The sequence below is a fragment of the Saccopteryx leptura genome, chromosome 3, assembly GCF_036850995.1.
Source record: "Saccopteryx leptura isolate mSacLep1 chromosome 3, mSacLep1_pri_phased_curated, whole genome shotgun sequence".
Taxonomy (NCBI): Eukaryota; Metazoa; Chordata; class Mammalia; order Chiroptera; family Emballonuridae; genus Saccopteryx; species Saccopteryx leptura.
Window position 1 is genome coordinate 226,608,073 of NC_089505.1, and position 27,809 is coordinate 226,635,881.

The 27,809-nt window shown below is 39.4% G+C and overlaps 1 protein-coding gene and 1 non-coding gene across 4 annotated transcripts in view; both read right to left on the reverse strand.

Annotated features, from left to right (window-relative positions):
• KDM3A (lysine demethylase 3A) overlaps positions 1–27,809 on the reverse strand; it is a 71,316-nt gene that overhangs the window by 28,160 nt on the left and 15,347 nt on the right. For all 3 annotated transcript variants that reach the window (XM_066377762.1, XM_066377759.1, XM_066377761.1), the window contains exons 8-18: positions 27,695–27,783; positions 20,893–21,056; positions 18,613–19,130; positions 15,050–15,254; positions 10,257–10,471; positions 5,443–5,595; positions 5,210–5,305; positions 4,756–4,883; positions 2,498–2,693; positions 1,093–1,265; positions 492–728 (exon numbers count right to left, since the gene is read on the reverse strand). In XM_066377762.1, coding sequence (XP_066233859.1) covers positions 492–728; positions 1,093–1,265; positions 2,498–2,693; positions 4,756–4,883; positions 5,210–5,305; positions 5,443–5,595; positions 10,257–10,471; positions 15,050–15,254; positions 18,613–19,130; positions 20,893–21,056; positions 27,695–27,783 — 2,174 coding nt within the window. The remainder of the gene's footprint in view (positions 1–491; positions 729–1,092; positions 1,266–2,497; positions 2,694–4,755; positions 4,884–5,209; positions 5,306–5,442; positions 5,596–10,256; positions 10,472–15,049; positions 15,255–18,612; positions 19,131–20,892; positions 21,057–27,694; positions 27,784–27,809) is intronic.
• Positions 11,333–11,496, reverse strand: LOC136401747 (U1 spliceosomal RNA). The gene has a single exon (XR_010750748.1). It is a non-coding gene; the product is annotated as a U1 spliceosomal RNA (small nuclear RNA).

Genomic DNA, 27,809 nt, shown 5'->3' on the forward strand with positions numbered 1-27,809 from the left:
CAAGAAAGCAGAGGAGCAGGTGTAAAAGCCATTTCTCTCCTACCATCCAAAACTTAAGAGGGAACAATGCTACCCTGTAAAGCAGACCCCTTGGTGACCACACATCAATTACAAGATGAACCACTTGGCTCTGGCCCACCTAAAAATGACTTCAGCATAAGGTTTTAATTTATGGAAAAGGAACACATGATTATCATATTTTCTCTAATCTCCCAAATCCCATCAGCCTCCTAGTCACCACTTTTCCTGCTGAGGTTGATCACGTAAGAATAAGCTCCCATCAAAAATCCAATGACTAGTCAGAAGCAATTGAAACCGCAGAGCCACATTCTGCATTAATTATATTCACTCTAAAAATAATAAAGTACAAAAAACAGAAGATAAAGCATATAATTGGAGGGAGGCAGTGGGGTGGGGGCAATGTCAAAGTCTGCCAAAGGTATCAAGAAGGGGAATCTGACCTGGGCTGGGGGAGCAGAGGACCTGCTTACCTGCCCTTGTTTCCAGCACTCCCTAAACACATTCCAGTTGCTCCTGTTGTTGGGATCTTGCAGGCACAGCAAGCGATTGTCACACAGCCAGTAGTGAGGAGTGTCAAAGCCCAGAATGCTAGGCTTTATCGTCAGTCCTTGAGGCCTCTTAGATAAATCAGAGGAAGTCTTATTTTGCACCAAAGAGGCAAAGATGTCATCAAGGATTTTTGGTGTGTTCTTAAGTCCATTTTCTGTCTAAATTTGAGAAAGAACATAAGTCTTAAAGATGGTCATTCCTTACCATCAAAAACCCTATTCCTATAAGGTTAGGATAAGTACACATTACATATACGGAGAACAGAACAAGCCAGGACTCCGAATCAGAAAGTTAAGTCTTCTTCCTCTACCTGACATCACAACTCACAGAAGTGAGTACAGGAAAAAGTATAACAGAAGAAAATTGCCCATCCCAGTACTATAAGCTCACCTGCCAATGACACGGCCTTCTGTAAGCCATGAAGGAAAGCCTAGGATTCATTTCTACTTTGTGCTTCAGTTTCTCTGCTCTCATCTATTTCTCTTTACTACACGGAGAACAAACAATAAAAGAAATTCATACCTTTCCTGTAGAAGAATTCAAGAGGTTTCGGAGGAAACCAGAACTGTTGTTGCTTACAGGTGTCAGAATTGTGCTGTTAAAGGTATGGAGGACTGTGCTGGATTTGCTCAAAGGGGGGAGGGGTGGAAGGCATTTGATTTCATTCTTTAAAATTGGCATCATTGGCTGTTTTTCTAAAAATAAAACCAAAACATCCAGATGAAAAAGCATTATGAAGGCAAATTCCTACTGGTCTTCTATTAACAGATTACTTTGGAACCGGTTTTCATTTACTGGAACCAAGAAAATTAACACAATACTAATAACATTGATTTAGATAAAGATTTCCAACTGGTATTAAAATAGAAAATATCCAAGGTGACATTTGGTAAATGGTATTTTTTAAACTTCTGTTTTTTATATTTTCATTCCTGGTATACAAAATACAACTGATTTTGATAAATTAGTACTGTAACTAGCAATCAAGATAGATGTTTATTTAATACAGATTCTTTTAGGTATTTCGCATGTATAATTAGACCGTCTACAATTATCAACAGCTTTATGTCTTTCCAAGTCTAACATTATCTTGTTTGTTTGTTTGTCTTCATGCAATAGGCAGGACTTCCAGGACAATGTTTAATACAGTAGTAATATCAGGTATGCTTGTTTCTGCCCTGAACACAAAGGGAAACTAAAAAAAAACCCATTCAACCCATTTAAAAAATCTATTGCAATTTATGTTTGCTGTCGGTTTTATTGTATAACTCATTATGTTAATCATATTTCCTTCTGTTCCTAATTTAACATTTTTAAAAAAGCCATGACTAGGTATTGAACTCTACTACTCTTCTGTGTCCATCACATGCTTTGCTCCTAGTTTTCAATGTTAAACTGCATCACACTTCTGAAGCCCTTGTTCGCACCATCTAATTTCTTCATTTATAGTGAATTCTATCCATGGACATTTTGTTTAGGATCTCTGCATTAAAGAAATTAACCTACAATTTTTATTTCTTTTAATATAACCAGAAAGCAGAATCATGTAAATTCTAATCTGATTCCAAAGGCCATGTTCTTTATACTCTCATCAAGCACAATGAGAAAACAGCACAGATAAAAATAAAACTAAATCCAGATTACTACAATTTAAACAAAAAAGGAACTGTATGTAGAAAAAGAGTAGGGAAAGCAAAAACACCTCAATCCCAACCTTACTAGCGTTCTACCATCAGCAAAAGTTCTTGCTGGTGCTGCGTTCTGAAAACACTTGCATTTGTGTCAGGCCTCAGGGTGACTACAGAGAACCCCTTTCCACTCTACTCAACCTCTAATCACTCTGTTTTCATAGCAACTGAGGCTGCCAAGTCACTCCCCAAACGGACTAAAGTTTCCAGGAACCCATAGAAAAGCAGGAAACGCTCACCCTTGTTTTCCTTGTTGACATTCCCACTGGTCAGGTCTGCCAACCAGTTCAAAGGAGATGAGCTGGCAGGACAGGCTGGCTTCGCGCTGCAGGCCGGCTTGGAGGCAGCACTCCCACCCACGGCCACCGGCTCCAGCACCGAGGGGTTCTGCTGGAGCATGGTTCCGAGAGTCGGTTTTTCTCCAGCTAAGGGAGCCTGAGTATAAAAGGAGAATTTTACACAAACTGAAAAGTAACATTTCTCTTTTCTTACCTTCTCCCCTAATAACTCACCAGTGAAAGACAAAAAAGAAACCAACAATAACTAACAGCCCCAGACATCACCACAGCAGCAGGAATCTCGCAATAATAGAGCACAACTATAAGAAAAGAGAGGTTTTACTTTTTTAGCTTTTACATATTACTAGTGAAAACATAATATATGTTAAGAATTTAAATACAGCAAAATGTTCCCCTCATTCTTTTATCATCCCTCATACTTGCACATATTCTTATCACTCCATCTACCATGCTGCTTTAAAATGACAGTTTGTGCTTCTCTCTCCTGTGAACCCAGCCCAGGGTCCTGAACACTCAAAACAGGGTTGCTGAATGAACGAATAAGCAAGGCAGGGTAGAAAAGGTACAGCTCGGACTACAGAAGGAAATAGGGTGTAGAGAAATGAAAATGCCCTTGATTTAGCACAGGGGAATAGGCTTTAAATGTAATGAACATCTCTTAGAAGAAGTCAAACTGAAAGAAATTAGAGCACACCACTTATCTTTCTGCTACTTAAAACAATGCCTTGACAACTCAATCAGGGAAGTTACACATACATTACGAAGGAAAGGGACAGTGAAATTCCTGCTTGGTCCCGGCCCTGCCTTCACATGTGATGTAATTCTGAGATGCCCTACTATCAGTACATTTCATCATTCCTCAATTACTGACAAGGAAGCTGATGCACATATAAAGCAGGTAAGTTGAGCCAAAATTATGCAACTAGAAAAATGGGAGGAAAACCAACTCCAATTCGCCTGACCAGGCGGTGGCGCAGTGGAGAGAGTGTGGACTGGGATGTGGAGGACCCAGGTTCAAAACCCCAAGATCGCAGGCTTGAGCACTGGCTCATCCGACTCAAGCGTGGGATCATAGACATGACACCATGGTCGCTGGCTTGAGCCCAAGTTCACTGGCATGAGCAAGGGGTCACTCTCTCTGCTGGAGGCTCCCCCCATCCCCGCACCGGTCAAGCCACATATGAGAAAGCAACCAATAAACAACTAAGGAGCTGCAATGAAGAACTGATGTTTCTCATCTCTCCCCCTTCCTGTCTGTCCCTATCTGTCCCTCTTTCTGATTCTCTGTCTCTGTAAAAAAAAAATTCTGATTATTAAGCTCACTGTGGACTAATGATTACTGGAGAGGAGGGGAAACAGTGGGGGTAGCTGTGCTTCCAGGAAGAACATCAACACCAAGGAAATGGACATTTTTTTTATATTGAGTGATGAATACACAAAGATTCATTTCAATATTATTTTCTTCAACTCTGTATATATTATAGGTAAAATATACTTAAAAACTTAAAAATTTTAGAGTTTATCTGAATCATTTTAGCTCTGCAACATGAGAAATTTTAAAAAACCCATATAAATTACACAGCAACTTATTAAGTAGATTATAATAAAAGAGGTTTTTGCTTTTTCAAGAAACAAAAATTATAACCCACTAAAAGAGGCTCCATAGCAGTAATGTAAAAAGTGAAAATGGGTCTGGCCTTGGCCAGTTGGCTCAGTGGTAGAGCGTTGCCCAGCGTGTGGATGTCCTGGGTTCAATTCCCAGCCAGGGCACACAGGAGAAGCACCCATCTGCTTCTCCACTCTTCCCCCTCTCTTTTCTCTCTTCCCCTCCTGCTGCCAAGGCTCCATTGGAGCAAGGTTGGCCCAGGTGCTGAGGATGGCTCCATGGCCTCCGCCTCAGGCGCTAAATGGCTCCGGTTGCCACGCCCCAGATGGGCAGAGCATCGCCCCCTAGTATGCATGCCAGGTGGATCCTGGTCATGAGCATGTGAGTCTGTCTCTCTGCCTCCCAGCTTCTCACTTCAGAAAAAAAAAAAAAAAAAGTGAAAATGGGTCTATGAAGTGTCACATGAAACATGAATTCTCTTTCTACTGACAGCTGTCCCTATGTTACTTTCAAGTATACTATAGAAATCCTTCCGTTATTTGAAAGCAGACAACAATCATAAGGATGGTGAATGTAGCATAAACGGTAATACCTGTTTTATGTCTTCCTTTGAGGCTGGCTTGGAAAGGAGTTTGAATTGCCTGTTTGAGCAGGGACAATTTGCCTTTATTCCCCATTTTGCTCTTATAGAATGAACAATATCGCCGACATCATAGAGGGCTAAAAAAAAAAAGGGCACAGGCAAATATCTGAACAAGGCTACTAGGTATTTTCAACCTCAATGTTACAAAGCAGGAGTTGACGTTTCCAACAGGATTACTATTTTCTAGCAGTATGGTGCTTACACTCCCCCCTTTTTACCCTCCTAGTATGTCTCCTCCCCAATGCACCATTTTTTACAAGACTTTAACACATTTCTGCACAATTTTGGCACACACTATAATAAAGTTAGCACATAATTATACAAAGTTAAAATGAATTCATCAGCCCCTCTGAGCTAACCAAAACAAAGTGGAAAATAGAAGTCAATGCACCATGGGAAATACCTTTTCCAGGAATGATCTGTGTAGGCATCAGGTTCTCTGGTTCATGGATCTGACTCTTCACACATCTTATCCAAGAGAAAGTCTTGTAGGCAGTTCCTGCAAATAACTGATTTGTAGTAATTGTTCTTCATGGCCTTGAGCGCCAAATATTTTAGGAACCCATCACCACAAATCAATGAAAGGCTTAATTTAAGTGTATAAGAGATCTAAGGGAAAATCGAGAAAGTTCTCACCCTGTTGACAATTTTTCTTCTTCATCCGGTAGCAATCCACACACACTCCAAATCCACACCGAGGACACACCCAGTGCAGGTTGAATATAGTGGTATCACACACATCACACATTTCTCGAACACCTTTGACAGCTCGCTTCCAAGCAACCTGTCCTACAAAAATCAATAAAGCACTTAGTCTTGAGAGAAGAGGGCTTCTGAAAATGTGCAGGCGGAGGGAGTTGCTGTTATTCCTCCTCTAACTAGAGTTCCCATTAGATCTGTTCAACATTACGAGAGCCTCTCAAATCTAGCCCACTGAGGCCTCTTCACACCGTAAGCAGTCAAGTGCAGGTTTACCCCCTCTAGATGCTCAGGCTCCGCTCCCCCCACTGCTCCCACCCTCCAAGGAGCTTTCAATGGAGATAGCAGCCGTGGTTACACTGGAGTTCAGACTAAGGTGTCACACAGCAGCGGTTCTTCACTTCTGGAGTCATGAGCCCCTTTGAGAATCTGAAGGCAGCATGGACCATGCTTTGTCCAGAGAAAACAAACTGACTCGGAGATAAACAAACCCAATATCTGGTGTAGTCTCAGGTTATTCACAGCTACCCTGAATCCACTCAGACTGCCCACTGAAAACCTCAGGGCACTTAGGGAAGTGGGAGTGAGCAGCACATTAACATTAACTTAGTGGGGGCACAATAGTTCATAGTTGGTTTTTTCTAGGACAGAGTTAGAAACTTGATTTTATTACTGCCAGGAGTGATGCGAGCACTCAGGATTGACTCATACTAATCAAATAGCCAACAGATTAAAGCATCATCCACAATTCTACAAAGTAGCATTTTCTATTCTAGTGGATAAACCCTGACAACTGGGGGTGGGGGTGGGTTACAACACAGAACTGGGCAAGGCATGCGACACAAATGTCGGCTAAGATGACCAAATCAGGTATCAGAAAGCTTTAAGGAGTATGAGTAGAAGGAAAACATTTTCCTGGGTCACAGAAAAGCGCAGTGTCTGCTGATAAGAACACTCTTTTCTGTGTGTCTCTCCTGAACAAGACTGGGTCAATACTGCTACATTCTTGTTCTATGGAGAACATTTTTTCCCCCAATCCAGTTTGTGGTTAATTTATTCATTTTTCAGACTAACCACAAATCAAATGACCCACTTTATTTTGCACTGAATTAATCCAATTACTTAGTGACTTCTGCCTTCATTATGATGCAGTTGCTAACTGTACAACATGCAAAGCTTTAAGCATTTTGCAAATGGGATTTTAGGCACTTCACCTTGGTCACTTGGATTAGACTGTTTTATTAGAGAATATTCTTAGATCTCTGAGACACTATTTAATGATTTTTTTGTCATTGAAAAAACAAAGTAAAAGTATAAAGGTCGAAATCTGCTTCCTAATCTCAGGACGAGAGGGTAATTCCTTAGGGAACACTATGTGGTAGCATCTTTCAGTATCACTCAGAGTAAGTTTCTTTCTCTAACTGACCAGCTAGAGTAAGTAAAAAGGAAGAGAGTAATCAAAAAGGCAAAGAGGAAAGGTTAATCACATTTAAATCTTCAAGGACAGAGTTTCTTAATTATGCCAATTTCTATACGGGGAAAAAAAAAAAAAGCATTTTTCAGATGACTCACCTCTAGCAAAGGAAAATATTGGTTGCTTACAACACCCCTGCTGATCAGGAATGAAGCTACTAATGTATTCCAAAAAAAGTGTTTTTATATTCCAATCATTTATGTCACTTCTAGACCAGCTACTTAAAATCTTTCCTTTAAATTTACTACTTTACTTAAAAATCTTTAGAATAAAAAAACTGCATCTCTACTGAAAATAAATGCCAGTATCACTTGTCCTAAGTAGAAGATTACAGGGAAAACAACTATAGTAAGATTCTTGACTTATTAGAGTTTCTGCAACCCCAGCAGGCTGGAATGATTCTAATGGTGCTACTCTCCTCAGCATGACTTATGGCTGCCCCCAGAGCTCACTCTCCCATTCCCCCACCTAGCTCTGAATTCCTCTCCTGGGAATGCCCCATTTCTATTCCTTGGATTCTGAGATGTAATACTATCCATACCTGTCCGATAAATTATTTTTGTTCTTAAGCTAGCTTCAGTTAGTTTTGGCACCTACAATCAAAAATTTTAAGACTAGTGTGTGTCAATGCTTGTATTGAAACACTGCTTATGCAAAGTCTGGGAAACTACTAGACGAATGGAAAGGCTTCACTTATAAATTTCAATCATTTGGGAAAGAAAAAAATGATGGAATAAAATGTGAGACTTAAAAGATAAATGCCCCTTCATGCTTCTGGCTGGATATCTCACTCTTCCAGAGGGACGAATAGAGCTGTGCTATCGTCAGGACATCCTACCTTGAGATGTCATGGAGGAGGTCTGGCTCCAACGTGTCACCCATGCTGACTGATCCCTCTGGTTTGTTTCGCTGCCAGATCAGCCTGAGAGTGGACGACACCTGCACACACCCAGCTGCACCTTCTACCTATTTCCTTAAAAACTTGACTCAGAACCATTTTCATCTGAGCTCGCTTCCATTCTCATTCCTGGGATCCAGCTCCCATCCTGACCCAGACTGATATAATAGGCACAAGGTAGAGCCTATCCATTTTAACTTTCTTCGAAATGTATTTGTAATTAAGAATCTTTGTCAAAAAATAAACCATTCTGAGGCCACATCCTCTTTTGGTGAGCCCACACTGCTGGTAAAGCTGTGCAAATTCCACTACCTCACCATTATCTCTAACAGAAAAGGCTTTCCACTATTTGATAATTGTCCCAAAGTAAACCCCACAGAGAGGTGACTACCTACCTCTCTGATGAAACCAATAATAAAATCTGTTATTACCAAAGTCATCGAAAGCTTTGGTGTGAAAATGAAACCCCTGCAATTAGGGCTTAACACATTGTTGACTGCTCACGAGTTAACGCATGTTCGCACTTGCATTAGCTATTTCAAGTTTTGAAGCTCAGGGTAATATAGGATTATTGTATTTGTGACTCTTCATCCTGAGGTTCAAAGTTCAAAAAACAGCACACAGTTCTATATTCTCATGAGGACTCCTTTTCTTCCCACTCCTCCAGACATGAGACCACAAAAACAATCATAGTGTTGAGCTGTCTAAACCTGGACTATCTTCTAACATAGTGGTAGTCAACCTGGTCCCTACCAGCCGCTAGTGGGCGTTTCAACTGTCATGGTGGGCGGTAGCAGAGCAACCAAAGTATAAATAAAAAGATTTAACTACAGTAAGTTGTTTTATAAAGATTTATTCTGCCAAACTTAGCGAAAATCTGACATAAAGTACTTGGTAAGTAATTATTATTATATGCCTTAACTTGCTGTAACTCTGCTTTATAAATTTTATAAAGTAATTACTTCCCTACTTTATAAATCACCATTACTGTGGAACCGGTGGGCAGTTACAAAATTTTACTAACAGAGATACAAAAGTGGGCGGTAGGTATATAAAGGTTGACTACCCCTGTTCTAACTGCTTGCAGTTTGAACATATCTTTATTATATGCGGCTTAAGTGTCTGTCGCCGATAGCTTATTGCAGGGGTCCCCAAACTTTTTACACAGGGGGCCGGTTCACCGTCCCTCAGACCATTGGAGGGCCTGACTATAAAAAAAACTATGAACAAATCCCTATGCACACTGCACATATCTTATTTTAAAGTAAAAAAACAAAACGGAAACAAATACAATATTTAAAATAAAGAACAAGTAAATTTAAATCAACAAACTGACCAGTATTTCAATGGGAACAATGCTCCTCTCACTGACCACCAATGAAAGAGGTGCCCCTTCTGGAAGTGCAGCGGGGGCCGGATAAATGGCCTCAGGGTGCCGCATGCGGCCCACAGGCCGTAGTTTGGGGACCCCTGGCTTATTGGTTGCTTGCGTAACTGTACTAGCCAATGGGATGAAGTTGCCACGGCTGTACGCAAATTGAGTGAGTCAGGGGGAAGGTGAACATTTGTTTGCATTGGCAATCATCTGTTTTACATAAAAACTACGTCTTAACGTAATTTCTTTTAAGAATGCCTCCTAGAAAATACAGCACTGAAGAGGAGAGAAAAGGAGCTAAAGCGGCACAAAAACGGCTTTCTCGACAAAAAGAAACCACTGAGCAGAGAAAGACAAGGTTTGCTTCAGTCGCAGAGCAAATGCGTCTTTCTCGGCAAAATGAGACTGATGAGCATAGAGAAGGGGGAAACCCCGTGGGGCACTAAGCAAAGGGGCGTCCTCGCCGCCTGCCCTGGGTAATTCAGTTTGAATTAGCAGACACCTTTGCACACATCATTTTAATTACAATTTATAATATCTAGAACAGCGGTCATTTCGTATGACCGCTGGGCTTTCTAGTAATACATATAAGGATATTGTATAATCTTTCTTCATCATGTTTAATCCAACGAGGACATGTGAAGTGTGTTTCAAAAGGAAAGCACAGTGAAACCAGATATATTTGCAAAACATGTTGTATACCATTCCACATAGGTGATTGCTATACAGTATACCACACCAAAAAAAATTACTATAATATATAATATGTATAAAACATAATATGTAACAGATATGTACAAAGTTTCATTTAAATTCATTATGTATAAATAAAGTATACTGAAGTTTATTTAGATTGTTTCACTTTCATACTCATTTACGAAAAAATAGCCGGTGACATGAGATAACCTCTGTGTAAAAGTGCCGGTCAACAATGTGTTAAGTGTCATTCAGAAACAAAAATTAAGTCGGACTCTAAAATCCTACCCCCTAAGAGATGCTCTTACTGTGTGGCTCAATTGTTGACATAGCTTCTTTTTCAGAAATCACCATTTGACAGAAGTGGTCTCCAATATTGGCCAGAATATACTTTGCTGTGTCCAAATCAGTCCCCACAATGTTTTTGGTTAAAGGCAACCACAGGCCAATTGCTTCACTGTCATACTTATTTGGTGTTAAGAAGCCTTCTACACGTAACACACCATGTTTGTTGAACTGCAACCTAGAAGAAGTAGAGAAAAAAGTGCATTTCATACACACAGAAAAATATATACAACTTATAGTTACTATTTAAATCAACAAATTCCTTCCCAGTTTTCTATAATCTTCATGTCTATTAATAGCCACTTATTATGTGGCAATGTCAGTAGAAAGATGATAAAAAAATTTTCATGCCTGACCACATGGTGGTGCAGTGGCTAGGGCTTCAACCTAGGATGCAGAGGACTCAGGTGCAAAAACCCCATGGTTGCTGTCTTGAGTGCAGGCTCATACAGCTTGAACGTGGGCTCACCAGCTTGAGCACGGGCCGCGAGGTTGAGTGTGGAATCATAGACATGACCCAATGGTCGCTGGATTAAGCCCAAGAGGTCACTGGCTCAGCTGGAGCTCCCCAGTCAAGGCACATATGAGAAGAAATCAATGAACTAAAAGTGCCACAACCATAAGTTTATGCTTCCCTCACCCTTCCTTTCTCTTGCTAAAAAAAAAAAAAAAATGTCCTAAAGATGTGGTGGGAACACCTGCTAGACCTGAGAACAAGAACAATCACAGTCACCACAGGAGTAAAAGGATAAACAGAAGGTGGTAAATAATCTGATCAGATCTGAATACAAATACTGCTTCAAGAATAGTACCCAGCAAGGGAAGGCTAACCCTGACAGTCACTGAGCCATGAGCACATACATAGCACTCATATGAATCCTAGCTGCAAATTATGGTGTAAAAGCTTCTGAAATGAGAGGCAGCGGTGGAGTAAAAGGCAGAATACTTTCTTAGTATTGTCTTCCAATATTTTTGGCACTTGAATTTTTTTCTAAGTTATATGCTAGTTTTAAATTTATTTATTTACTTATTTATTTTTGAGGGAAGAGCATGAATGCAGTCCCCCATTACCACAAATAATGAGGTCAAGCTCCCCAAATTTGGGGAAATCACAGGAGTACACACATCCAGAGGGCAGTTGATAATCCTCACCCTGGGAAAACCACCTTTGTGACATAATACTTCCCCGGCAAGGTTACATATTTTAATTTATTATAAATACATTTATGTCAATCTAGTTGGAGATGCATAGAAGTAGACAAAAACCCACAGTGAAGCAGCATATGCTAGCTCTAACAACCATTCAATTTTATAGGAACCAGAGGAGGAAATGCTGACTCTAAGGTTTGTGGAGCTGACATAAAGATAGAAACAGTAATGAAGTCTGACCTCGCTGATGGGGGGGGGGGGTAAACACAAGGTAAGAAGGGATGGCAAGAAAACATATTTCAAACAAAAGCAAAAGAAAATGCAGGGACCTTTTTTCACTGGTCACAGGCTGTTACTAGAACTCTTAAGTCTATGAGGCACACATTAAGTTGTATTTTAGAAAAACCATTTGTTTAGAACAGCATAGAGGCCCTGGTCGGTTGGCTCAGCGGTAGAGCGTCAGCCTAGCGTGCGGAGGACCCGGGTTCGATTCCCGGCCGGGGCACAAAGGAGAAGCGCCCATTTGCTTCTCCACCCCTCCGCCGCGCTTTCCTCTCTGTCTCTCTCTTCCCCTCCCGCAGCCAAGGCTCCATTGGAGCAAAGATGGCCCGGGCGCTGGGCATGGCTCTGTGGCCTCTGCCTCAGGCGCTAGAGTGGCTCCGGTCGCAATATGGCGACGCCCAGGATGGGCAGAGCATCGCCCCCTGGGGGGCAGAGCACCGCCCCTGGTGGGCGTGCCGGGTGGATCCCGGTCGGGCGCATGCGGGAGTCTGTCTGACTGTCTCTCCCTGTTTCCAGCTTCAGAAAAATGAAAAATAAAATAAAATAAAAAAAGAACAGCATAGAATGAACTGGAAACACACTGAAAGTTGTGTAACAGATGCAAACTTCCTTTGATCAATCCAAAGGAGAAATGCAAGTTTCTGATAACTTGAATTAGAGACAGTCATAACACTAAAAATTGAACTTGAAAGCCATTTCAAAGGGGAGGAGATGGGAAACAGGGCTTTCTCACCGAGACCCCACCTTACCCCTCCTATTGTACCTGCAGAAGTTACTGAGAAACAGACTCGAGGCTAATAACAACCTCAATTTTTACTCTAAACACTGGGGGGGGGGGGGGGGGAGGCAGAGCTCTGTTTTTTAAATTATTGTATTCTTTTTAACCAAAGAAGTGAGTTTGTTCTAGTTTCTACTGCACTGGCTTCTACTATGCAACAGTAAGCAAAGACACTTTCCCCTTCAAAGAAGTCAAAAATGGGAAAACAGCTAAATCATAAAACCAATGATTTCTAGGCAGTTACAAAACAGTGGTTTAAAAAAACTCTCTAATAATATTGAAAGGAGGAAAATATTAACCCCTCCCTAAAATGTTTCTACAACTTAAACCAAATCCAAACATTCCCTCATGCAGTCCAGTTACACCCTTCACGGCAGAGGAGCATGACGACATGAAATCAAGTCTATCAACAAGAATACACAGATCTGTACAAATACCATTTTGTGCTTTTTTCAAAACAAGATGTAAGTACCCACAAATGCATATAACTTTAACAAACTTGTGGTAAAGAAAAAATAAAATCTCCAAAGGGGAAACAAAATATTATAGTTTACCTATACTGGGAACTTACTCTAGGACAGGCATTATTCAGATATATATATACTAATATATGTGTATGTTAACATGTTAGCAGTTATCACAGCTCTAAAGGCTACACATAAAATTTATCATTATGCTTTTGAAATTTACTCAGAAATGAATGAGGCAAACTAATATCTAAAAAACTCTAGTTTATGAACTAAGCCTGAATCTCAGGTTGCCAGCAAAAGTACAATTAATTATCTAAAATACCTATGCATTTAATACCATCCATCAGCAACCTTTGCTCTTGATGAAACTAAAGGGGAGAAGAAAATAGGAAGAAATTAAAGTCAACACTTCTATTTGTGATTAGGGCCAGTTGAACCTGAGAGTAGCTAGATTTCCGAGAAAGTAACCAGAACAAACTACTCACTTATACACATACAAAAACAAGATATGGCTGCTTTTCTTCACTAAGGATCAAACAGACAATTTATTTTAATAATTATAATATAAAAATGAAAGTTTTTGTCTATAAAATAGGAAAGGATTTTTAAAAACTATCTACTGGCAAAGCACAGATATAGAGACACAGATACACAGAGACACGAATGCTCAAACCCTGCCAGTGGGCACGGATACAGGTGCAACACTGCAGGGCAATATGGCAGAACATGTGTATCCAAACCTTAAAACATGCACACCTTCTGGTCCAGTGCTGCCACTTTCAGAAATCCTTCCAAAGTAAATAAATAGAGATCTGAACAAGGAAATGATCATTTCTACATTACTTCTAGTGGCAAAAAGTACAAAATAATCTTAATACCAATAAAGGAATGAGTTAAGTGAATTATCAAAAAATGCTGTTATGGGTTCTTATATAGTTATTCAAAAGGACTGTATTTGCGGAAAAAAGCTAACGTGATCAAGTGGTTCCTCCTATGAACTTGGAAAGTAAGATTTAATATCGTATACACACCTTGGAGATACTGTGCATTCCATTCCAGACCTCCACGATAAAGCAAGTATCACAATAAAGTCATACAAATTGTTTTTGTTTTCCAGTGTACTTTCTAGTGCCATCGACTAAGTGTGCGATAGCACTTTGCCTTAAAAAACAATGTAGAGACCCTGGCCGGCTGGCTCAGCAGTAGAGCATCAGCCCAGCATGTGGAAGTCCCAGATTTGATTCCCAGTCATGGCACACAGGAGAAGCGACCATCTGCTTCTCCACCCCTCCCCCTCTCCCTTCTCTCTTCCTCTCTCTCCCTCCCTCCTGCAGCCATGGCTCGAAATGATTTGAGCAAAGTGCTGAGGATGGCTCCATAGCCTCACCTCAGGTGCTGAAATAAATAGCTCAGTTGCTGAGAAATGAGAAGCAGCCCCAGATGGGCAGAGCATTGCCCTGTATGGGGCTTGCCAGGTGGATCTGGTGGGGATGCATGCAAGAGTCTGTCTCTCTGCCTGCCAGCCTCCCTGCTGCCTCTCACTTAATAAAACAAAACAAATAAACAAAAAGTATATATACCTACCTTAAAAAAATACTTTATTTCTAAAAAATGCTAACCATCATCTGAGCCTGTTGTAAAATAGCACCCACAGACTTGCTCAATTATGGGTTGCCACCAACCTTCCATTTTAAAAAAAAGCAGTATCTGTGGAGCACAATAAAATGAGGTATGCCTGTACAATACACCAAGTAGCATGCCTGAATATATTTTATGACCCTAAAAACACTAAAACATTGAAAAGTTAACAGTAGTTATTTGTAGTGGTTTTCCAGAACCTTCAGCATTTTTCTGTTTGTTACTTTTAGAAACAGAAGTTTGCATTTTAAGCTTCTTTACTTTAAAAAATTAAAAGGGAGAACTTGTGAAGAAAATAATAGATAATAAAGTCTAGATTTCCAAACCAGAGATTAAAAATAGTATCTCTACTCTTTTTAGTTCTAGATTTACGATTGTTAGAAAGGGGAGGGGCATGCTGTAGGCCCAGATTATCTGAGCTTTTCCCAAAATGTCTCACCTTCTAAAATGAAAGAAGCGACAAAACACAGGCGAATCTTTCTGTTGTTCCTTATCCTTGCGGAGGCTGTCCAAGCGACACTCCCGGCACTTGGGCAGCTGTGCAACAATGTTCACACAGGAGTCATCCTGCACAAAGGCCTCCCCACTCTGCTGCAGCTTCTTGAGTTTGGCTGGGTCTGTCAAAACCGACTTCCGGGATGGAGCTAGGAAAACAAAAGTTTAAGGGACTGGGGCCTCAAATTTTTTAAAAAATCACATCAATATGTTACTGAATTCTATTTAAAAAGGCAGTTTTCCAAGGGAGAACTTCTCAATAACTGGTTCAACTGTCATTTCTAAAAATGGCTTAAGAGAAGACAACTATCAGAACAATCAGAAAATTTTTACTCTCTTTATAAAATCTCATTTGGGGAACCCATTTGGAAACTTAAAACTCCATTTTCAACAACCAGACTCACAGTTCCAAGTAGAATACACTTCTATTCACAAACCCAGATGAGAGAAATATTTCAGGAAGATTTTTCCCAATGTTATACTTAATTCAAACTCATTGCAACATTAGCAAGCACAGAGACAGGTTTACTCACCAAACAGAGAACACTGTATGGAAGTGAATCCTGCCCCTTTCACACTCAGAAAAAGACTGGTTTAAGGTGTGTTTTTGGCAAAAGCTAACCATTCTAGTAAAAAATAAAAAACAAATAGCTCTCCTGCAGAGGTCCCTTGGTCTATTAAAATAAGAGCTATCTTCTAAATGCTTCCATAAAATGTTACCTGACCCTTGACATGTCTTCAATTTTCTTCACATATATGTTCCTTAAGGGTTAGGAGCATTGGCTAAAGACAGGATTATGATTCTCAGTAAATGTATGTTTGAAGCTTCAACTTGTAACAGGCAAGAGAACTGCACAGAAAATGTTAATATGGGTTCTAAAGAAAAGGAGAAAAATAGAGATGTAACAGGAAACAATCACTATGTCAGCCCAAATAACACAGAGAGGAATTCGTTTATAAGTCAAGAGGTTAAAGAATATTTCAAGTAGAACTGACAGAAAAGACCTTTTCTCAGGGTTCAAGGGAGCTGAGAAAAGAAGTAGATTCTTAGGCAAACAAATGAAAAACAGGAAACCTCACAACTCTTTCTGGTGAACCAGCCCAGAGATGGGTGAGTAGTCCTAAAGCAAACTGAAAGAAAGATCTCAAACCAAATAAGCTTTAAATAAATAAGCATCTTTAATAATTACTCTAAAAGCGATCTAATCTTACCTCTCGTTCAAAGCAGGACTAGAGCACAACACAATGAATGCTATCAGGCTTTGATTCCTTAAACATTACTCTTCAATTATAGTGAAAGAGACGGTTAAGTAAGAAAGGAGAGAAAGAGATCAGTAGTTCAAGAATGGAATTTTAATTACTCAGATACTGAAAATGCATTATCCTTTGAATTGGACCAGGTTGTCACAGAACATGGGCAAAGAGCCCAAAGGTTATTTTATCAGTTCTATCCTGGTTTAAAAGAAGATATATCTAGAAATAAGCAAGTTAAAACTATCTAAATCTAGCCCTTTATTGAGGAGAGCAATAGTTGATCCTAACAATGATTCTCAAGTCAAAGCAGAGCCAAGGAGAGGAAAAGCAATGCCTGCTTCTGAGGAGCCATACCTTACAGGGAAAAGTGTAGCTGTTCAACTCCAGCTCGCTTTTTAACTCCTAATCAGAGCAAAGGAGCAAAAGAGACGACCAGTTTCCAGTTGAGTCCTTCCCATACTTACAAGCAATACAAATGGAAACAACACAGAGGTCCTGGGTAGGCTACTGATCACACTCTCAAGGCTCAGCCAAAAGTCCCAGTAAATAGGATGTAGCACTATGTGACTAGGTTTTTCACTTCTCTTCAAATCACTTTAGATGGGGTACAATTGTACAATCTACTAAATGAGACCAAGCTGGACTCCTAATTCACTTATGTATTTAAAATGCGCTTACCAATGTAGAATTTTTACTGTTTTTTCACATAATATTAAAATACTTTGCCTCACAAACTAACTGAATGAATGTAAGGACTGATGATTCAAAAAGAATAAAAAAGTAGAACAGAGATATGGTAATAAATATGGACTTTCTTTTGGGAATTATACAACTCCCAAGAATAGTATACGCATATGCAATTAATTTTATGCAATTTAATAGCTGTATCAACTTTCACCTCAAGAATGAAGACACCGGGTTAGAAGAATCACTAAACACAAAAAATTCTTTTTCTACTTTTCCAACTCTATATCAAAAAGATCCACAGTTCAATCCACCCATCTTGCCCTCTAGTTTCAGAGGCCTGCAGTAAAAACTAGAGTGTGGATATATTAATTTCTTATGTATTCAAATGAAGTGTTTTTTAAAAGTTATCAAAACCCACACTGATTTTCCCACACAGCTAACAATTATCAAAAGGTATTTTTAAATTGTAATAGCTCTGAACCTTTGACACACTGAAGCCATTTAGTTCTCCTGATTCTAGTAAGAGAGCTTCTGATAACTACCATCACTGAAATGCATCCTCACACTTAATACATGTAAGTAAAAGAAATACAGTGTACCATTTTTTCTACAATAACAATCTTTAGTTTTAAATTGTGGGCGCAAGACATTGCTCTTAAGCAAACAGACTGTACAGGGTGTTTCAGCCTCGTTCTTAAAATTTTTAACCAAACATCCCTTTTCTAGAGGTGGTAATTAATGCATTCTCTATCTTTAAAAAAAAAACTTTGGATCTGAACTACCTATGTGAGTATACAGTATCAATCACCTCTTCCAATTCAACCTGGATACTACAGAAAAATGTTAGGCTGAAGATAAAGCAATTGTCAGATTACTTTAGATTTTGTTCCAAATTATTTTCTTACAACCAAATATTGGGAACCACCGAATTACTCAAGTGAAAGGAACCAGTTAAGTCAGTGGTCCCCAACCCCCGGACCGGTACTGGTCCGCAGAGAAAGAATAACTAACTTACATTATTTCCATTTTATTTATATTTAAGTCTGAACGATGTTTTATTTTTAAAAAATGACCAGATTCCCTCTGTTACATCCGTCTAAGACTCACTCTTGATGCTTGTCTCGGTCACGTGATACATTTATCCATCCCACCCTAAAGGCTCGTCCATGAAAATATTTTCTGACATTAAACCAGTCCATGGCCCAAAAAAGGTTGGGGACCACTGAGTTAAGTCATATGGCAAAAGCATATAATGAAATCCTTACAGCTTTTAAAAATGTTGATGAACACCTACACTAATCCACAGGGTAAAATTGTTGGTATGAACCCAAGTAGTAACAGTTTGTCTATACTTCTATATACATGGAACCAGGTCTACTAAAATATTAACAGTAATAATTTCTGAGAACATTTTGGAATTTTACTTTCTTCTTTGAACTTTTCTGATCGTATAAACTTTTTCTACAATCATTTTCATAGTTTTTCTTTATCAGGTAAGATAAAACTATGTATGTAACCACTACCATCTCTTATCTTCTACCAGTAAAGATTTGTAGAAACACTCACCATTCTGGAGTTTATTGTTGCTTCTTGTACAATAGCTGTCACTGTCTACTTTTACTGAAGATTCCTTTAAATTCTGTGACTGGCAGCCTAAAGTTGAAGGTTCTATCTTTTTTTCCACACAACTATTAGGGCTATCCCCACAGATACCTGCTTTCTCTTCTAGCTTATTTGAGAGGAAATCAGATGAGGAAGGTGCATGTTCTGGGTGCTTCTGCAGTTCAGGAGCACCGGCAGTCTCCATGTCTGCCACAGAAGAGGTTTTTGTAGGTAAGGGTGCCTTTGGAAGGCCAGTCGATGGTTGTGGAACAGATTCCAGTCTGTTTTCTGGATTGGTGTTGGTCTTCAGCTGGGCACAGCTATCTTTTGCTTCATTTAAGGTTTCCAAGTCTCCAATTCCAACCTGAGAGGACTCTGAAGAGAGCAGCCCTACTTTGCAGGCATCTGGCTTTGTTCTAAGTATTTCTGGCTTTGTATTTGGAGAGTAAGAAATTTCTTCTGGTGAACTCTGTTTATGACATCTGAAAAAGATATTATGGAAAACTAGCATCTTAGGCCTCACTAATCTCTCCCCTAACAAAAAACAATTGTTTGGTTCCCCAAGGCAATCAGAGTGAAAGAGAAAGCTACTTATATCAGAGAATATATGATAACCTTCTGTGGGCTAGAGTTAAAAGTAATCAGTCAATGTCTCTGCAAAAATATCTTAAACATTCAGAAAAATACAGCCTTAAATCCTTTGCATGTTCTCATGAATCCTGAACTACCATATCTCCCATGTATAAGACGCACCTTAATTTGGGGGCCCGAAATTTGAAAAAAATTGTATTACATAAAGTTATTGAATTCAAGTTTTATTCATCATAAAATTCATACAACTTCTCGTCACTGTTAAAACTCCCATCCATTAGCTTGTCCTCATCTGTGTCTGATGACGAATCACTGTCTTCAACAATGAGCATAAGAACAAGCGCAAAAAAGTGGGAAATGCAAGTAAAAAAAAATCTATAACCGCTGTGTAAGACGCACCCAGTTTTTAGACCCAAAATTTTTTGGAAAAAGGTGCATCTTATATATGGGGAAATATGGTATTTCAAGTTAGTTATCTTACAGCATAATAAACCTTAGCTTTCCCCAAAATGAACAGAGCATCATACGGAACCAAAACCATCAGCAACACAAAACCCCATCATCCTGCCGTGAACATTAACCAGCCCCATCACTGGATAATGCCACTGGTGTCTGATCAGTGTCATGACCCAAAGGAAATGGAAGAGCTGATTGATGACTGCATGTTCACAGAAAGATCTGATAATCTCCCAACCCCCCATCTGAATAAGAATACCTTAAAGAACTTTTTGTTTTTCTGAAATCCATCCTAAAATTCCTTTCCCAGTGAAACACAAAGTCCTTTTTCCTGTTATATTTTTCTTCCTTCCTCTAACAAAGGATTTCATCCTGAGTGAAAGGACTCATATTAGACATCTTTGCTTGGATACCACTGACCTTCTCTGTTCCCTCTTAATGTTTCTTTAGGAAAGGGAAGGCTGCTCCTCTCTCATCTCACTGCTACAGGGCATCCTCCAAGCTCTATCCTACGGAGCCCACTTTCTTTCCAGTGAATCAATGTGGCTACTCTCTCACCTTTCTGCAGGAGTCTCCCAGACCTACCTTTCCATACCAGTCTCTCTGACCTGTATCTTTAGTCTTTACCAACTGCCTCGACTACACCACCCTTCTTAAAACAGAGCCTTCCCTAAAACTCTTCTCTCTGTTAACCCGCCTCAACACCTCTCACCTACAGCTGGGGTCTGGGCGATGAGAACCATTCATTGTAACCATGTCTTCCTCTTTTCCACACTCCCAGAGACCCCCATTTTCCACGTACAACCAATCTGCTCCCTTTTCCTGGAAAGCAGGAAAAGTCTATAGTATTTCAGTTGACCATTCTCACCATATCAAGTCAAGAAAGCTGCTCCTTCTTCACATCCCCTTTCATTTCGTAGTGTTTTCTACGTTGTTCTGCACGCCTATTATACTTTTGACTTCTGAGGGTACCTGGTCAATTTGGAAACTCTAAAGAAAAACCTCCCTGGACAACATGAAATATAATGTATGGCAGATCATTTTGCCAAATTTCAGCCATACTAACTCTCTAAGAAGCACGGAATGTAGAAATCTTGCCACCTGAGCAATGTAAGCTCAGACAGGAAGAACCATGATTTAAAAGACTTTTTCTCTTTATTACAATTAAAAATCTTGTAAAAATAATGGATAACTCACCCTTTAGAAGTTTTTGTCCCAAGGTTAGGTGGAGGATTGGTAGCTTGGGGAATACTCTGCTGTCTCGGGTCCTTACTAGGAGGATTTGCTGCAGTACAGCCGAGCAGTTTATCCTTAAAAACTGTTGTGTGAACAGGCTGCACAGGTCCCATACTGGCAGAAGTCTAAAAGATACCAAACCAACAGCTATTAAAAAGAAAAGTCCCTAGTTGGAGAAATACGAAGTGCTAGCAAGATTCAAATTTATGTTTGGTTTAGTACTAAACAAGCATGATACCTTCACCAAATAAAAAGAACAGGACAGAAGAACAAGTGATAAATCACAAAATTAAGGACTTAGATCTGAAGGCTGTTAATTAAATCACTCTGGCTTTTCACAAAACTTGAACCTTCCTATAAAAAGTTACAGCAGATCTGTTTTCACAGACCTCTGAATCATTGTGCCAGGCCAATAAAGCACGTGGCAATTACTTTAATAATGCAATGCACAGAAGTGAGCTTTTAACAGTCTTCAAATGGTGGCAGCTTCACATGCATTCAGTTTAACATTACTTGAGTGCCCACCACGCACTTACTGTGTAGACTGGCAGGAGACCAGACCACATAGGACTCTTGTAGGCAGTGGTGCCTACTGGATACCAATATAAGCCTTTACAATGCAGTAAAGGTTGAGGACACGGTTCTTGTTCTTATGTGGCTCATCAAGTCACAAAGGTCATCCCATGCTGCAAAAAATATCAAGTCAGGGCTGTGGGACAAAGCTGGGACACCCGTCCCCTTCCCTTTTCGGGTAGTAGTTTTATCCCACTTCTGCCTAGTTTATACTATCCGCAAAAATAAATTCCCCACCATAGGAACAGGAAGAAGAGACTAAACTCAATTCCAGACTAGTCCATGGCTAAACCAGGTAAAACCTATTCACTGTCTTCACCAGCCTCAGGTCACATACCTTTCCCACCACAATGACATTTACGTTTGCCTTACCACCAAATCTAAACTTGAAGAATCATCAAAGTTTCTCCATCTTTTATTTTTAGTAACTTCTAATCTGACCTAGAACACTTTGCTTAGTAAGCTTTTAAAACCTCACAATCCTGAATATATTTATATACAGTCTACTCACGAATCTTTTTCTCATTTACTCTGTAGACCCTAGAAAGACTAATACATACATATCATAAATATCTAAAAAAATAATTTATTTAATCACTATCAAAATTTTGCATAGCTTCAAACTATTTTAAAGTACTAAATTATCTGATCATATATTTTAGTCAAGTCGATTTTGGTTGAGTATCAGTTTAGTGTTCTCTAGAAGGATTTCTGAGGAGATGTTTGGGTAAGAATATCCTGGGGGGGGGGGGGGGAAGAATATCCTGGGAATAGTCAACTTTGCCTCTTCAGGTCTCAGTTTCCTAATCCTTAAAATGAGAAAATTAACCCTTTGAATAGTGTTCTTCATGTTTGCTGAGCCCCGGGAGTGAGTTTTTTTCAAAAAATGAAATTAGTTCCAGTAAGTGTTTTATTAATTTAAAATCATGTTTGTTTGATAATCAATTTATGGAAACAAGAACAACATATATTTGCCTTTTTTAAATGTTGCCTTACACGTTTTGAAAATAAATTGATTGTACTCTGGATGGTCAGGAGGCATGAGAACGTACATGAACGTTCGTACTACTCAAAGGGTTAAATAAGTTTATTCCCAAAGTCCTTTTCAACTGTATTTTATAATTCTCTTATTAAAGATTAACTCCCCAGAGTTTAACTGCCAAGTCATTTCAAAATGCTTATTCAAGGGCTCACTTTTACTAAGCATCTATCCTCATATCACCTTTGTTATTCTGAATTGTTTAGAGTTGACACACTAATACTGTTTCTTAAATTACTCTCCTAAGCACCACATACATAAGGAATTTAGATAACAAACCTAGGCATAAATTTTTATCTTATATACTATTTCCTGAACTACTCAAGTCAAAAAACCCTCCATCTCATCTTCCCTATCCAATCAATGAACCTGTAAATGCTGCCTCTATTTCTAAACTATCTGCAGAATCTACTGACTCTTTTCTTTGCCACCACTATCATCATCTTTCCCCTAGATCATGTGTCTCCTCACTGGCCTGACTTCCATTTTTGCCTAAACTTTTCACCTAAAATTTATTCTACTAGATAGCAATCTTTATAAAACATGAACCAATCAGATTATGGTGCTCCAATGCCTCCAACAATTCTGTGTGGTCTGGTCTCCACTCACCTCTCCACTCATCCCATCCACGTGTCCACCCGGCTCCAACTACGCCACCTTACTTTCTAATTTCAAATGTTCTAGGTGCTTTCTTGCCTGTGCCTTTGTACTTGCTATGCCACCTGTCTGGATAGTGGTCACATGGCTGGCTGGTTCCATCCCTTCACCGACGTATTTGCTCAACTTTCACTTCCTCAGAATCTCTAGTCATTCTTTTTAAAGCAGTGCCTAACAAGCCACCCCTACTGCTTATCATTTTACTGTGTTCTGTGTCTCTCACTGCATCATCACACTGTGAAAACACCTTTACTTCAATTACTTTTTTTACTGTCAGGCTCCTTGCAATATAACATACACATCTAAGGGTACTGATTCTGCTTGTACCCACTGTTAGACCTCACACAGTCAGCTACAAGCCACACAGCAGAGGCTCAATAAATAAGACTGGCAGAATACATGAATGAATAAATGCTGTTAGCACTTAGTATTTCAAAATTGCTATAAACAATTCTTATTAGTTACCTCAAGAGCCAGGCAGTAACAATGACCAATGTTTAGCACACATTAAGTATTCAATGAATATTTTTTGGAAAGAGGGATGGAGGGGCAGAGGGAAGAAAGGAGGAATCTGTTTTTACAATGGTGACTCACCATACCAAGAAAAGATTTGCAGAGGAGTAGCAACAACAGTACAGTGGGAAAAAGTATTGGGTTTTGGTATTAGACCTTGGTTTGAATCCAGTTGCTGACACTTCCTGGCACATTATTTAACCTCTAAGTTTTGGTTTCCTCAATTGTAAAATGAGAGCAATGAAGCATACTTTATAGGGCTGTGCTTTGCCACACAGTCTGGTACAGAGATTAGCTGTCTCAAAGCAGAAAAACATCATAAAAATATTCTCAGTTCAGTCACCACGGGTTACAGTCAGCACAACATAGGATCTTTCCTTTAAGAAACTGAAGTATATCACCCTACAACTTTCCTAGGGGTTAGTTCAGCAGGGGTAGGGCTTCAATTCCAAGCCCCATGTTCATGTGCACACCACTGCAATGGTCTCTGATTTACAAGGGTCAAAGTTTCTTCTTACCTGAAGAGTTTTCCCTGAAGGTCTTCTAAACCAGTCATGGCAATAGTTCCTCCCTGCCAGCAGACGGAGATAATATAATTGAGTGTGTGATGATACTCTGAAAAGGACACTGCTGGCTCACAAGCCTTAGTAGACTCTTCCAATTAGCCAAGCTCTGAGGAACAGTCTGCTAGGCAGAGAAGACCTTCAAGGAGCCAGATACTACTGGCAACAAGTTTACCTTATCCAAAAGGATTCATCCAAACAATCAAGAGTATCCTCTACCTACTCCCAAACTCCTGTCATCCAAAGACCACTTTAAAAGTAACCTTTCTGCCATTCCACACATCTGGGAAGTGCAAACACCATGAGATGTGTGCCAGGTGTGTTTCTGTCCTCATCTTTCACTCACATTTAAATGAACTCTCTTCCCTCAATTCTTCTACTACCTGTTCAGCTCTCTTGAAATCTCAGCCAGGCCAGGGTTCCCAAAACTTGCCTGAGTACAAAAATTAGGATAAAAAAAGAGTATTTACTAAAAATCACAACATACTATAAAGGAATCAAGAAAGCTAAAAAGAGTTTGACTTTTAGTTTACAGGGGGGGAAAAACCCAAGAAGACAAGTATCCCAAAATGTAAATAGTGAGTCTCTGAGAAGTATGATCACAAGTGGTTTCTTTTCTTTATGCTTTTCCAAGTTAACCAAAGAAATTTTAAATGAGAATAACTTTTTTAATATAATAATCTTTGACAAATAAGTGCAGGGTAAAAGAGTCACTGTTAACATATATTTATATTTTTTAAATTTCTAAGAATGTTCATAGCCAGGTAAAAATCTACCATCTCCAAGTTCCTTGAGAATGAGAAGATGGAGATGTACAGGGCTTAACAACTGAAACAATTATTTTTAAAAATTTAGTTTCTCATTTTACATACATGAGTAAGGCTCAAATAGGTTAAAGGAGGACTTATCCCCCAGCCAAAGTTCAGGTTTAAAAAAAACACAAAAAAAAACACCCTAGCCCTAACCCAGTAGCTCTGTTGATTAGAGCGTTATCCAAGTATGCCAAGGTTGCAGGTTCGATCCCTGGTCAGGGCACAAACAAGAAATCAACCAATGAATACATGAATGCGTGGAACAACAAGCTGGTGTTTCTCCTTCTCTATAACATCAATAAAAATAAAATTCCCTTAAAAAAACAAAACAAAGCACGCTTCTCTGGTGGCCAACAATTAGTTTATAGCACACAAACCTACTGAGCCGAACAATACACTTAGATAAAAAAAGTCATGCTCCCTGACCTTAAGAATGTGAGTCAGGTACAGAGGATCATTTATGTATATATATGTATATATGACCACATTTCATAAGTACCTCCTTCAAGGTTATAAATTGATTTGCTCAATTACCTATCACTGATAAACCGGCACTTTGAAGAACTGGTACCTTCCCCTATAGGAGGGCCTCACTGGCCCCAGTCCTGCCTGTATCCCAGGTTGATTCCTCCATGATCCATCAGGATACCATTTCCTCTTCCTTGGCCCTCTCCCCACCACATCACATGGCTCTCCTTCTCATCACACCAACTCCTTAAACTGATGCATTCTCCATGAGAGGCAGCGCCCAATCAACTTCTTCAAACTGGCCTTTATTACCTCTACCCAAGACCACTAGCAATGTATCCAATGTCAAAACCTGACCAATTATTCCACACTGTTATTTTTTCAGCTTCTAATACTTGGTATTACTTGACAATATTTTCTGTGAGCTTAATTCTAAGATGCAATAATCACCTGCTTGACATCCTTTCTACAGTAGTTCCCTTTTATTGGCTGTTTCACTTCCATGGTTTCAGTTATCCACAGTCAACCACTGTCCAAAAATATTAAATGAAAAAAGTCCAGAAACAATTCATAAATGTTAAATTGCACACTGCTCTGGAAAGTGTTAATAAAATCTCACTCCATCCCACCAGGACATGAAGCATCCCTTTGTCTAGTGTACCCATATTGTACATGCTATATAAATGCTAGTCACTTAGAAGTGCAGTAGATTATCAGATCTACTGTCATTACATTGAAGTGTTTGTGTTCAAGTAACCCTATTTTCCTAACTAATAGCCCTAAAGTACAGGAGTGATGCTGGCAATTTAGATACACCAAAGAGCAGCCATAAACTTTACCATAAGTATGTCTGTACAGTAAAAAACATAGTATTTATAGAGTATGATACAATCTGTGGTTCCAGGAGTCCACTGGGGGTCTTGGAATGTATCCTCCAACAGATAAGGGGGAGACTATTGTACATTACTTCACCTTTGTAAACTTTAAGGCAAAAAATGAATAGTAATATTAATATTTTTTTCTTTTTTCTTCCTTTTAGGTTAGAAGAGGGAAGATAGTGAGGCAGACTCCTATATGCATCCCAATCAGGATCCACCTGGCAACCCCTATCTGGGGCCAATGCTTGAATACCAAGCTATTTTTAGCACCTGAGGCTGATGTGCACAGACCAACCGAGCTATCCTCAGCACCTGGGGCCACACTAGAACCAATGAGGAAGGGGAAGAAGGAGAGAAGAGGAAGAGGGAAGGGGAGAGAAGCAGATGGTTGCTTCTCCTATGTGTCCTGACTGGGAATCAAACCTGGGACATCCATACACTGGATTAATGCTCTATCCACTGAGCCACAGGCCAAGGCCAACTAATTTCCATAATTACCTCTTTATTTTTTCCTGAACAACCTCATCAGGCCTACATACTTGGAAGATAGTGGTATTAGATACCCTGATTTACAAACTTTTTGGTCAAGTATCAAAGTTCTTCTTGCCTATATAAAAGGCTTAAGATTCAGGAAAGCCAATCATTTCCAGATGCCCAGACTCTTGAAATATTTGAGAAACACAGGAATGTGTCCTAACTACTTCAGAAAAAAGTGAAATCCAACACTTATACTCAGACTGGCACTTATAGAAGTCTATATTTTTCTGGGCAGAAATTAGTAATAACAAACCAACCACTTCCTTCAAAATACAAGTATTCATATATTAGTTTACCCAATCATAAATGCCCAATCAAACCTTGTTATTACTGAGCAGGTGGAAGTCCTATTTCAACACCAGATCTACTCAGAATTCTAAGTTTCTTGCCCTCTTCTCATTCCAGGTGTTCTTCCAATTTGCAACACACAAGTCAATTTACCTTCAAAAACACCTCCACATTGTGAAATTGTCAAATCTACTGAGAATTTTCAGAAAACATCAAAACAAAAATAGTTTACAAAAATAAGTGAACCAGAAACTTATATTATCTCCATCTGCTTGAGTGTAGAAATTATGGCCAAGATCTGGAACTATCAAAGAACAGCAGATAAGACAGCACAGAAGAGCAGAGAAGACAGCTTTACAACCACTAAACAAACTGGCCATGCAATGCTGGAGTTAAGGAAAGCTCACGTTAAGTGATAAAATAAATCAAGGTTACCTCAGAGCAAGATTTTGCTTGTTTGGAAACCAGGTTTCCATTATTTTCAGAAGACTTGCGTTTTACAGCTCCTGTTCTTGTAGAATTGCCTAAAATATTTAAAAATAGTTAGTTG